The following is a 12,876-nucleotide window of genomic DNA, read 5'->3' as shown; positions in this document are numbered from 1 at the left end:
TGTGTGTATAACATAGAATACAACTTTGGGAAAACCCTGAGTAAAATAGATTTTTATTGATTTAATCATAATTTTAAAATCAAAAAATGATCTTTCAAAGGGACTATCATCATATTAATTTAATGTATATATAATCTCCCTTTAGAAAATAGTTTATTTGGCACAATATGATACATTTCCACGCATGCTCTAAACAATATAATAATTTCTGTTTAAATATTTAAGATTAAAATTTGAATTGATACTAAAAAGAGAAAAATACATTTATTAACCTCTGTTTTTGAGCCTAATTCTTTGTGAAATAATCATTTATGAACGGGTCTCATAATTTGAGATCACTTCAAAAGAAAAAAAAAGTAATGAGTCTAAATAATCCAAAGGGGAAAGTCACCCACTAAATTTAGTCATCTTTAACTTTGTTTTCCTTATTCCTAATGGTTTCATCTTGATATTTGGCCGCCTCATTAATGATAGAAATCGCAAACAAGACAACAACAAAAATAGTAATCCATGAAAATAGAGAGGTGATTTGGATTTTGTTTGTTATAACCTCCCACCAATTGCTATTACTTATTTTACCAATACGATTAGAATTTAAAGACGATAATGAGATCGAATCTCCAGACTGTTCATTCATATTGCTTAAAGTCTTCTTAATATAAATTAACTCTTTATGAATAGTCTCTTTAAGGTAAATTTCATCTTTATCAAAGAATCTAGAAACCGGCCACTTCTTAATAAACCAAAGAATAATATCAACATGCTTGTTTTCAAATTTGTTTGAAAATAAGAATATTAAAAGTAAAGTTTGAAAGAAGACTTTAATTACACCTTTACCGAGAACTAATGGAATGAAGAAAGTCCAAAAATTCATTAAATAATGTCCACAAATAATTCCACACAGATCAAACATTAAATTTGGCCAACAACTTAATATAAAAACGCCATATCCTCCAAACCTATTTATCAATGTGACTATACATTTCTTCATTAAATTTATCAAGTAATGCTTAAGACTTGAGTTATCATTACTACTATCTTCGGTACTTTCATCGTCGGGAAGTAATTCTTTATTAATTTCAAAAACTTCATCTTCAATATTTTCAATACTTGAAGAGCTTCTTCTTTCAAATTCTTCACCCTCACTTTCTTTTCTTCTTTTTAACTCCCTTAATCTATTATTTCTTCTGGATTTTGAAGCTGCATATGCTGCTGCATATGGGGGTAGCTCTCCTAGAGCTGTGCCAAAGCCCCACAAAAATGCATACGGAAGAATCTTTAATAATATGTTAAACAGATTTACCGATGATCTTTTTACTGAATATGAGTCATTAACTATAAACAAATCTCCTGGATTTAACAAATTACTCCACATATTTTGTCTTGGGTCAAAATCCAACGTATTAAATGTTTCTGCTGTAGTAATTATTGAATAAACATGGGGAAATAAAAACAACAATCCAGTATGAATACCACAACCAAGTCCTACTGAACTCAAAAACCCCAATCCAATCCACCAAGTGCCATTTAGAATATTAATATAAATGTAATCATGAATCAATTTTCCTAATTTTTCATTGCTACTACTTAATCCAATAATAGCCAAAGTAAGTCCAAATAAGATCAAAATGTTTTTATACCATCGTGTAAACAATTCCACGATAATTTTGCATACTACTTCATAGCAAAATAACAACGCAAGATTCAAAGTCTTAATAGGACTTTTGTATATACTGACTTCTCTTGGCATCTTTTTTTATTTAATATTTTAAACGTCAGTTATTCAGAATTCCTATATATTTCTTCTTTTTAATAATATATCCAATTAACCATCGATATATTTTTAGTAAATATTAATTTAATGATTTTTTTCCATTCGCTAATTATAAATTTATATTATTATTAGTAATTTCCAGTGTAAAAATTATATATCAATACATACTTTTGCAAATCTTATATAGCTAAATTTATTCGTATTTCTTGTCTAAGTTATAATTACATATTCATGCATTATATGTTTCCTTCCATCAGAGTATTTATGACCCTAACCTTTCTATTTCAACTGTTTACCTACTCAATTCAGAATATTCCTTTATTGAGTTTATTATTTTGTATCTAATGCTTTATTTGCACATTTAACAATTTCCTGTTAATTCTTTTCTTAAAAAAATATTTATCTTGTATAGTATTATTAGATCTTTTAATACTGAATTTCTAAAACCCTTGTATTATTAATGCTCAATTATTATCATAAAAAACGAATATTTATTTTTCTTTAAATTTTTTTTTTTAATTTCTTGTAAATATTCTAGTTCAATAAATTGAATTTTATTTAATATTTGAATTAAACTATTCCCGCCCAAAATATACAAGTATTCAATAACCATAACAAATTTGTCCTGCCATTAGTCTCATAAAATTAATGAGATTTAACAAATTACTCTTCTTTAATGATTATATTTGCTGTTTATTTATCTTTACAATAATAAATACATTTTAAGTGGGGTGGGGGGAGAAATCTAGGCGGGAGTAACACGTAATATAATTTATAAATATATTTTTCTTTTTTAAATAAAAAATCTTGCAATTAATATTCGAGTAATTTATTCATTTTACTTTCTTGTCAATTGAAAAATTCTCAAATTTTGATACAATAAAGTAAATAAATTAATATTAATGTTAATTTTAAACTGGAATTTTTTAATCTACGTGTAAAATCTTGTTGCATGCTAAAATGCATTTTCTCTTAAGTTTTGACCTAGCACTGCATGCAGCAAAATTTACACGTACATTTTCTAAAAAAATAAATTCATTATTTAGAATTAAAATCAATACTGGCTCGCTTATTTAATTAATCAATTTGTTTAATAATTTACAATGGTTTTTTTTTTTTAGAAAAAAAAAAAAAAAAAAAAATAATATTTATCTTGTCCTTCAAGTACAAGTCCTCGAAAACGATTGTTACCATCGTAAAATTTTATCTATATATCATTTTTTTTTAGTAAAATTGAAATACATAACTAATAGATACTGGGTTTGAAATTTTGCTAGATTGTAGTCTGAATTATAAATTAATAAAGAAATCCAGAAATTTTTTTTTTTTTTTTTTTGAAAAAAACAATAAGTTATGAATAGGACTAAGTTGATTGACAAAGTTTTGATATCTTACATCATCTTGAATATTTTTCTTTTTAATTTAAGTTTTGTAATATCAAAAAATGCTTTAAGCTTTAATAACAATAATAACACTTATTCACTAAAAATAACACGTAGAAAGTTGTCAAGAAATCATCCTAAAAATAATACACAGGATTCAGAATTTTCAACAAGCTCAAATTCAATTTTAAGAAAGCTGTTGATAAATGAAGATACTTCAAAAACAATCATTAATGGTGATTTAGAAAATGATTCTAATTTACAAAACTTTACAATCATTTCTGAAAATGGTATAAATACTGAAGATTATCTAGACTTCAAAAACCATACAAATGATGAAAGTTCTATCATCGTTTTTTCCGCAGGAAAAAGTGTTGCAAAAACACCAAAAAAGGCTCCTAAAAACACTAAAACTGTGTCATCCGTTACTACAAAAACTACGTCAACTTCTACCATATTCACTATTACAAATTCCACTACTATCACCACAACTACAACTAATGGTAATAGCAGTACTACCCAAGTAATAACAGAAACTCATAATGTTCGTCGTGTTCAAAACAAAAATGAACAAGGATTGCCAAAATCTAAGAATAATGAGACAAAAGGAAATACTCAAGTTAATGAGGAAAGTATAACAAATGATATGGCTCAAGACAAAGAAGATTTTACTCAGATTTTTAATGTAATACAAGATCCTGAGTGGATTACATCCAATGGAGATTATTATATTATTGAATTTACCGAACAAAATTCAACGGTACCTTTGGTTAGATTAATTAATCTAAGTGTGGGACTTTATAATAAGAATGGTAATATTGAAGAAGCTAAAAGACTTATTTCTGCTATTCTAGGAAGCAGAAATCTTGGTGACCCTGATGATGAACAAGATACTGAAGAAAGTGATAACTACTTTGGAAGTGGATTATTTAACCTTGACGATATAATCAATTGGGATGACCTTGATTTTATGGATGAAATGCCAAGTCTTTTTAGGAAACTAAATAATATTATATGGCTTTAATAATTAATTTAATTTTATAAAAATTATATTATTAATTTTGTCAAAAATTTAAATATGTTAACATTCTTTCATTAAAATTCTTTTCATCCTGATTTAAAGAATTTGAATAATCCTCAATGCTTGTTTTTAAATCGTCCAACTCTATTCCATTTTTACTTAGTATATTTTTCTCAAAGTCATGAATATTCCCTTTTTCGTAATATATTGTATAAACCAGTATCAAGTCAATTAGCTGTACTATAAAAAGACCAGCATCTATAGCTATTGTTTCAATTATTTCGATTTGGGTTTCATCCTCTTCCTGTAAATCATCCTGTGAATTCTCCAAAGCCTGAGTAATTTTATTCGAGTAGTAATTCCTTAAAACTAAAAAATTCTTAAGCTTAATGTAATCGTCTTCCACTAATTTACTTATCAAAATCTTATGATCGTTTCCTATTCAGAAGTAATTTTTCTATTCAGATATTCGAGGCAACTACTATTAGATTTCTCTATATTAATACAAATATATATATCTAATAGCTACACTTAATCAACTTACCAGTACAGAATTGCAATAATGATTTTACAATACTACATAAATGTTCATCTGTATCTTGTTGTTGTCTATTCTTAATATAGTTTACATCATTAATTAAATTCTTAGAGGAATGAGCTAGAAAAGCAAAAATAAGCTTTAAACCAGACCTAAATATAAAAGAGAATGTTTCGATAATAGATATTAACCGGCAACATTATGGTAACTTACATTTGAACAAACTTGTTACTCATTTCTCCCTTATCAATTAAAGCAAACGATACCACCTTTACAGATAAATGTCTCATAAATGTCTTCTCTTTCATCAGCTTGACCATAAGCTCTAACCCTTGTAGATCACAAAACTCTCTTCTCATTTCCTCTTCAAACAAGAGATTACAAATAATATCAATAATATTATGTAAAAACTCCTTTTCTTTAATACCAAGATTTTCTGTATCTCTTAACCCAATATTAGCCAATTTTACAAGAAACTGATCCATAAATTGCCTTTTATTTGTTTTTCTCCAAATTGTACTTGCTTGTGATAACTTAATATATTGAAATAAAATACTTAGTATTTCCATCTTTAAAGATGTAATTTCATCTACTATTAAGCACTCTTCATCATCTAATATGTGAATCAACCACTCAAACAGTTCTTGAAATTCCATAAATTCTTTTGAAACATTCTTTGGATCAATCTCAATAGTAGATTCCAAAAGCTGAAAATATGTCTCTAATACAGATTCTTGCAATAATTCATTTTCGTGATTGATTAATTTATTAAAATCTTGACCTTCTTTTCTAGAACTGTTATCAGCTTTTAAAGTCTGCAAGTAGATATTTTCAATATTTCTAATAGAGTTTAGTAAACTCAATCTAAGGCCATTTTCCAATAGTAACTTCAGTTTGATAGAATGAATATCTTGATTTCCTCGAATTTGAGAAGCTTCATCCTGACACTCCGAAATATCCAAAAGAACATTTAATATTAACTTGAGAATTTTGATTTTTAACTCATTGAGAAGTAATTGGTCATTATTGGGTGAAATTGTAATATTCAAGCTTTCCAAACATTCTTTGACAACTTCAGAAAAACTTAAATCTACAAGATCTTCAATATCTCTAAAAAGAATCTCCCTCTGATTCATTTTTTCCAAGGCAGAGTAGACTTTGTCCAGTTCAAAACTCCTTATACAGTTTTTTAATAATCCAACAATCTCGGTTATTCCCTTATTATCTCTATTCATTTTCTTATTCTTACCATTTTCCCCCTCAAAATCTTCAATTTCCAAATCAAGCCGAGTTCTTTTCTCCAAACTCATTTTTTCTCTCCTCGTCTGGTTTTTTTCGAAATATTCAATATCTTCTCATTTATTGAATTATAACTTAGAGGTTGAGAGCCAATATTAAGAACAGAAAATCTCTTTTGTAGATAAATAAGTAAAAATAAAGGTTATATTTACGTATACAAACAGATACACATACACAAATAAAAGCTATACCCCAATAATAGTAAATTGTTTTGCTATTTCTTACTTTTCTATTATTCTCTGTTTTCCTGTGTGAATTTTTTGACATTTAATTCAATTAATTACATAGTTTTGGCGGTCAATCATTGGCGCCTATTTGGGTATCGCAATATTTATAAATATTAGTGATATAAAAATATGTGAATAAAGTGGGTTGTAAGTATAGAAAAATAAATTGGAGAAAGAAGAAAATAAAATAATACAGATATATATATTTTCTCCCTTTTATTGAATGAAAGGAAGACTGTCATGAATTATTATTGCGATTTAAGTTTGGTTATAATTAGTAGGATATAAAATGTTTTTGTTTCGTAGAAAGCAGGAAAAAGAAGAGACAAATCCTCTTTCTGAAATAGAATCTGCTCATGAGAAAGCATTAAAAGCATCACAGGCAATTCAAAGATCTTTGCTTGATTTGGAAGAGAAAGAGAAGAAACTTGAGAACGAAGCAGCTAATTTGGCATTACAAGGTGATAAGAATTCAGCCTTGTTAGTATTAAGAAGAAAAAAGCTGGTCACTCAAGAAAGAGAGAAGTTATTAAGTTCAAGCTTGTTATTAGAACAGCAATTGCTTAATTTAGAGACAGCCAAGACCCAACAGATGACAATGTCTGCATTGTCTGCAAGCGCTATGGCTCATCAATCTTTGATATCATCCACAAATACTGATAAATTGGAAAAAATATCTGATACAATTAAAGAGCAACAATCGATTCATGATGAAATCTCTCAGATAATTAATCAGTCCCTTCCTTCAATGAATGAAGCTGATCTTTTGGAAGAGCTAAGTGCAATACAGGCAAAAGAAATTGATAGAAAAATCCTCGAATCATCTGAAATATTCACTACCAACAGCAAAGTACTATTAAATTCTAGTGCCAGTAATTTGGACGAGAAGATTATGGAAAAGCTATAATTATTTAGATAAAGCTATAATAAAGTTTTTTTTTATAGTATCATTTATAAAACTATATTAGAATTAACAAACTTTCATTATTTGTGTATTTCTACCTTAAATCTTGGAAATTCTATAATATTTTTACCTATTAAATTATCTTTAAAACTTTTGTTTAAATCTATTTCTTGCAAAGCATCGTTTTTTTCATCTTTAAAGTTCTCCATTAGAAGTATTTGTTTAATATGATTAATTTCTATATTACTCATTAATTTCAATATTACTTCTATGACAATCTCATTTTCTGATACATTATCCAAATATTTCTTCTCTATTAAATTGTTATCTTCATATATGCTAAATTCCATCTTCCATAATAATAAATCATCTTTCTTATTATAATATGTTGTGTTATTCTTTCTTATTTGCATCTCATTTATCGGACAAAAATGTATCTTAATCTTTCTAATGCTGCACGCTTTCTTCAACAATGGAATTGGACTGTGCTTTGGCAATTTACTAGTTTCCTTTATTACAGTAACGAGCCTCTGCTCCCCAACTATATTATCCCTCCTTCTTTGCTCTCCAATTCTCCTCCTTAAACTACTAAATGAGCCAAAGCTCTCCTGTATTGTCCGATTCTCAGCATTTATCCCTTTTCCTTGATCTCTTGATGCATTTAAAATTCTTCTTCGAACATCTTCCAAAAAGTTGAAATCTCTCCACATATCATCACTATTATATTGACTTATCACAATATTCTTTTCAATATGTTTCTTTATACCATTCCCATCACATCCTGTTTTAGATTTATGAGAATTTATACACTCCAAGCTACACGATTTCGTATTACATGCTGGACATTTGTACTTGTAATCATTATTACAGTTCTCACACTTTCTGCTTTGATCTTGTTTTTCTGTTAATAATTTATTTTTAACCTCCATATTTAGTTTCCTTTGCTGATAGCTATATATTCTTAGATTATCGAATTATTGATTCAATTTTTTTTTTTTAAAGAAAAAAAAATGACAATATTCCTCCTCTTTCAGTCCTCGAAACCAATAGATTTCCTCTTCAATCAATTTATCCTCTAGACTCTTTTCTCTTCATAAATAGCTTTTATTTTTAATAATAGCTGTTATTCTAACCTCACTTTCACTTTTTTCCTTTCTTTCCTTATACTGCTAATCTCACCTTTTTTTCATGCTTGGTCAAAAATTGATATTTGGCGGCACACACTTGCCCGCCCAGCTCAGATTAAATAGAGTAGCATTTTGACATTTAGTGGAGAGAAGATAAAATAAAGAAATTTAAGAATTGGACGAGGAGAAAGAAAGAGTAGTGGAGTATCAGTAAGTAGAGCGACGAGCGTGCTAATAGCAACAGAAACGGTGTTTTATAATTAATACAGTTATATATTAATTTATTGTTGCTTTTGAAAATAAACAAGATAAAAATAGTTTATTACATCTCATGCGATTAGTTGTTAAAAGAAGAGTTTTTCATTTAGGAAATCTATTTTGCACTATTGATAGTGAGGCTTGGAAATATGTTGGGAAAATGTAATAAAAATAATATGAGCGATGACGAGCAGATTAGCGAAAATGAGGTGGAATTATTGGAATATAATTCATACCTACAGGAATTTGAATCTCTTTCAGAAGCGAAGTGTTTATTTTGTAATTCCATCTCGAAATTGACTGAAGAAATCTGGAATCATATGAAAATAGAACATGGATTTGACTTTTCAAAAGAAACGAGCGGAAGGGAAGAATATGGCCAAATGAGACTGATTAATTACTTGAGGAGGTGTGTAAAAGATGGATTAGATGCTAAAAAAGAATATGAGAAGATCAAAAAGGATGATGAAATTTGGGAAGATGATTCACTTTTAACTCCAGTTCTGAATGATGATAGATTGATTTTAGAGTTGGATACTCTTAATGAAGACTGGATTCAAGAAGAAGAGAGAAATCCAAATGTTATATGTGAGCTCTCCATTGAGGAGGAAAATAAATTATTGAAGCAAAAGATTAAATTTATGGCAGATTTGATATCAGAGTTTCAAAATAAAGAGTTTTCAGAATTAGATTTCAAGAAAGACCCATACCCATCCCCATGTAGTAGAGTTTCCACTGCTTCTGAGCAAAGCACGTTAGTAACTGTGTCTCCACATGAGCTTTCAATGAAGTTATTGGATTTATCAGAAAAGGAGTCTGAGGCATTAAAATCAAAATTGGATGGAGAATTTAACGATTTAGATGATTTAATCAGAAACCAAACTAAGAATGAAGACATTCCCTACTTTAACTCTTATTCTACTTTAGATATTCACAGAGAGATGATCTTGGATAAAGTCAGAACTGATGCCTATTATAACTTTATTACTGATCCAAAAAATTCAACTAACTTGTTTAAAGATAAAATTGTATTGGACGTTGGCACTGGTACCGGTATTCTTAGTTTATTTGCAGCGCAAAGTGGAGCAAAAATGGTTGTTGCTGTTGATGCTGCAAAAGATACTATTAAAATTGCAGAAAAAATTGCTCAAACTAATGATTTAGGGCACAAAATTCATTTCATTTGTGGAAAGTTTGAAGATTTGAGCTTATTTATTGTAGAAAATAAAGTGATTTCAATTTCAAAAAATGATCTACCTCCAAAAGATTCGGTACCTTTTAAATGTGATATAATAATATCAGAATGGATGGGGTATTGTTTACTATATGAGAGTATGCTGTATACCATAATAGATGCTAGAAATAGATATCTTAAGATTAAGAATGGAGAGTTTTCTGGTAATATCTTCCCTTCTTCTGTCAAATTACAAATTTCTTTGGCAGATTACTCGGATTTTATTGACAGCTTAGTAACTCCTTGGAATAATGATAGACTTTATAACTTGGATCTTTCTGAGATATCCCCAAAACTATCATTATTATTATCTACTCCATATGTTGAGATTGTTCCAGTAGAAAGATTACGTTGTAAGAATGTATATGATCTTCCGAGCTTACCTATTTTGAATATAACTAGTCAAGAGTTATCAAATTTAAGACAGCCTTTCAAAATAGAGCTTACAGAGAAGTTCCCATTTTTCACTTCTTTAGTAGTTTCCTTCAATGCAGAATTTTATTCAGAATTCAAAAAAGTTGATTTGGAAACTTCACCATTTCATGAACCTACACACTGGAAGCAGACAATATTACATATAAAATCTCCTGATGATCAACTTCTAAAAGTTGTTGGAAGTGTATCAGGCTATATTACAATAACTCCAAGAATAGATAATTCCAGACATATCAGTATTCTTTTGGAATTAAATAATGTCAAGACGTTAGACAATAAAGTATTCCCTCAATTGATTAATCACTATTCGATGAATTAATTATAGTAATAGTAGTAAAGGTAGAAATAAAAGTTAGTTAAATAGCAATACTAGTCTAATATAATATGTTTAAAAATAGATGATAGTGTGGGACATCTACTTGTTATTTAAGCAAATATTCAGTGCTTTCTTCTTTTGATAATGTTTTTACCTACATAAACAACTCCAGACTTTTCAGAAAATCCTTTCCCACTCAAACTTGTGGACATATTTCTCTTCTCAATCTTAGACTTCTTTCGATTCTTGTAATCTTTTTCTGCTTCAAATCGATTTGCCTTATCACCAATATGCAATTTAACATTTAATTCCTCTTCTAATTGTTTTCGTTTATCAATATGTCTTTTAGTAGCCTTTTGACGAGAAATTAATTCTGGCAAAGGCATTTTTTGAGATTTCTTTTGTTTTATACCTAAAACTTTTGCCCTGGTATTATCATACTGTTGACGTTGAAACTTATCCAAATGAGGATATACCAATTTCCTTATTTCTCTGACAGTTTCATTGAAAAGACTATTTTGTTCATATTTGCCAGTTTGATTGCAGTTCCTCTTCATTTTCATTCAAAATAAACCAATATACATGAAGTTGTTGTTATTTATGCAAATACTTTCCTTTATTTTATTGTATATCGGAGTTTGATCTCTATATTAATTTTTTTTTAAAATTTATTTGAAGAAGTTGCCGCCAAACGTGGTACCGGTATGGAAGTAGTCCTGACTGGCGCCTTACACACAAAATGTTAGAAGAAGGAATCAAGCAGAAAGTAGTCAATTTTAATTATACAGTTTGATAGGATTTATTTTTTAAATTATTTTTGAGACTTATGGATTACTTTCACTGTCCATAATGTTATTATTGTCTTTTGTGTCGGAAATAACACTGTCATCAACTGTTTTGGTACTGGGATTTATAATAGAATTAATGACTTTACCTTCTTGACCTTCTCCAACTCGTCCGCCTTCATTATCATCCTTGCCTTCTTCTTCTTCTTTATCTTTTACATAATTAGATATTCCAGTCTTCATCGAATTGATCAATGTTGTATTAGAATGTTGAATTTTCTCTGGTTCTTCTTGTACTTTACTGGAAACTAGTTGGAAATTGTTATAATATTCAATTGCGCTTTGTTGTAGTAGTATATTTTGAGATTCAGGAAGTCTTCTAAGCATTACTCCAGGAGTTCCTCCCCACTCTGTAAATGGCGGAATTAAGGTATTTGGAGCTATTGTTGTATTTGGTAAAATGACACAATTATCTTTAATTATAGAGCCTGAACCAATAATTGAATTTTTACCAATATAAACGTTTGAACCTATTGAAGATGCCATAACAACGGAATTCTCACCTATTTGAACACAATCTCCTATTGAAATAGGAACAGATCCATATTTACCTTTAATTTTTTTAAAACAAGGTCTGATAATGCAATTTGGCTCAAGTATTACATATTGTCCAATTCTTATCATTACAAGATCTCCTCTAATAGTTGTTACAGAATTAAAAGTTATATAAGAAAAGTAAGAATTAATTACCATTTTTTTTTTTTTTAAAAAGTATCAGATCAAATTTAAATGTTAAGTAAATTTTAAGTTAATAGGTGATTGACGAGCACTCGACATCTTTCATCTTACCTTAATATAACTCCATTTTCAATAATGCAGGTACCTAATAAATGGATATTTTGACTTCCACACAAAATTGTCTTTCTACATACAATGTTTCCTAAAATGGTTTATATTTTATATTATCCTTAAAAAAATAACAGCAAAATAATAATACTGGTAATATTAACAGTTATTATTGCTGTTTGAGTGCTTAAGCCACTCAAATTTACATACCAGAAGCTGTCTGCACATAATCCTTTTTACTTCTAATTATTTTTTTTTCCTCCATTTATTTCAGCTTTTATTCAAACTTTTTTTAATAAAATAATTAAAATTTATTATATAAAGTATTTTATTTCCCTCACACCAAAAACATGGCTTGTATCAATTACTATTTAATCTCATTCAAGGGAATTAATTTTCATTCTCTTCCCTTTTGGAAAAAAAAACAATCTAAAAATGCCACTCGTTATTTTTCCCCCACTATACCTTTTTTAAATTAAGCCAAATCACCCGCCAGAAGTTCACCGCCTCTAAACTGTCGCCATTAAATTTTAAATAAATAATCAAATAAACAAATAAATCATATATTGTCTCGTCTCGTCTATACAAAATAATAAATATATTTATATATTTTTAAATTAAGTAAATTAAATTCCAAAACTACTGTATACAGAATAAATAAACATTAATTTAGCAGGAAGAGTAATATTTTCGTGATTTTTAACAATCAAAAATTAGAAAATAAAATTAA

At 28.3% G+C, this 12,876-nt stretch overlaps 8 protein-coding genes across 8 annotated transcripts; 3 read left to right on the top strand and 5 right to left on the bottom strand.

Annotated features, from left to right (window-relative positions):
- Positions 1-400: 400 nt before the first annotated feature.
- Positions 401-1,750, bottom strand: ELE39_003358 (vacuole membrane; the record flags this gene model as incomplete). Its single annotated transcript, XM_067346344.1, has 1 exon — positions 401-1,750. The coding sequence occupies one exon, from the start codon at positions 1,748-1,750 to the stop codon at positions 401-403; it is 1,350 nt and encodes a 449-aa protein (XP_067201374.1).
- Positions 1,751-3,127: 1,377 nt separating this feature from the next.
- On the top strand, positions 3,128-4,180 carry ELE39_003356 (uncharacterized protein; the record flags this gene model as incomplete). Its single annotated transcript, XM_067346342.1, has 1 exon — positions 3,128-4,180. One exon carries the CDS (start codon positions 3,128-3,130, stop codon positions 4,178-4,180), a length of 1,053 nt encoding a protein of 350 aa, XP_067201372.1.
- A 744-nt stretch (positions 4,181-4,924) lies between these two features.
- On the bottom strand, positions 4,925-6,025 carry ELE39_003355 (uncharacterized protein; the record flags this gene model as incomplete). The annotated part of the gene is made up of 1 exon (XM_067346341.1): positions 4,925-6,025. The coding sequence occupies one exon, from the start codon at positions 6,023-6,025 to the stop codon at positions 4,925-4,927; it is 1,101 nt and encodes a 366-aa protein (XP_067201371.1).
- Positions 6,026-6,530: 505 nt separating this feature from the next.
- ELE39_003354 (SNF7 family) lies at positions 6,531-7,148 on the top strand (the record flags this gene model as incomplete). Its single annotated transcript, XM_067346340.1, has 1 exon — positions 6,531-7,148. One exon carries the CDS (start codon positions 6,531-6,533, stop codon positions 7,146-7,148), a length of 618 nt encoding a protein of 205 aa, XP_067201370.1.
- A 77-nt stretch (positions 7,149-7,225) lies between these two features.
- On the bottom strand, positions 7,226-8,074 carry ELE39_003353 (box C D snoRNA 1; the record flags this gene model as incomplete). The annotated part of the gene is made up of 1 exon (XM_067346339.1): positions 7,226-8,074. One exon carries the CDS (start codon positions 8,072-8,074, stop codon positions 7,226-7,228), a length of 849 nt encoding a protein of 282 aa, XP_067201369.1.
- Positions 8,075-8,679: 605 nt separating this feature from the next.
- On the top strand, positions 8,680-10,518 carry ELE39_003352 (arginine N-methyltransferase; the record flags this gene model as incomplete). Its single annotated transcript, XM_067346338.1, has 1 exon — positions 8,680-10,518. One exon carries the CDS (start codon positions 8,680-8,682, stop codon positions 10,516-10,518), a length of 1,839 nt encoding a protein of 612 aa, XP_067201368.1.
- A 119-nt stretch (positions 10,519-10,637) lies between these two features.
- On the bottom strand, positions 10,638-11,072 carry ELE39_003351 (uncharacterized protein; the record flags this gene model as incomplete). The annotated part of the gene is made up of 1 exon (XM_067346337.1): positions 10,638-11,072. The coding sequence occupies one exon, from the start codon at positions 11,070-11,072 to the stop codon at positions 10,638-10,640; it is 435 nt and encodes a 144-aa protein (XP_067201367.1).
- A 267-nt stretch (positions 11,073-11,339) lies between these two features.
- ELE39_003350 (dynactin subunit p25-like) lies at positions 11,340-12,053 on the bottom strand (the record flags this gene model as incomplete). Its single annotated transcript, XM_067346336.1, has 1 exon — positions 11,340-12,053. The coding sequence occupies one exon, from the start codon at positions 12,051-12,053 to the stop codon at positions 11,340-11,342; it is 714 nt and encodes a 237-aa protein (XP_067201366.1).
- Between the last annotated feature and the right edge of the window lie 823 nt (positions 12,054-12,876).

The sequence above is a fragment of the Cryptosporidium sp. chipmunk genotype I genome, assembly GCF_004936735.1.
Source record: "Cryptosporidium sp. chipmunk genotype I strain 37763 chromosome Unknown contig_51, whole genome shotgun sequence".
Lineage (NCBI taxonomy): Eukaryota > Apicomplexa > Conoidasida > Eucoccidiorida > Cryptosporidiidae > Cryptosporidium > Cryptosporidium sp. chipmunk genotype I.
Note: the sequence above shows the minus strand (reverse complement) of the source record. Positions and strands in the feature narration are given on the sequence as shown.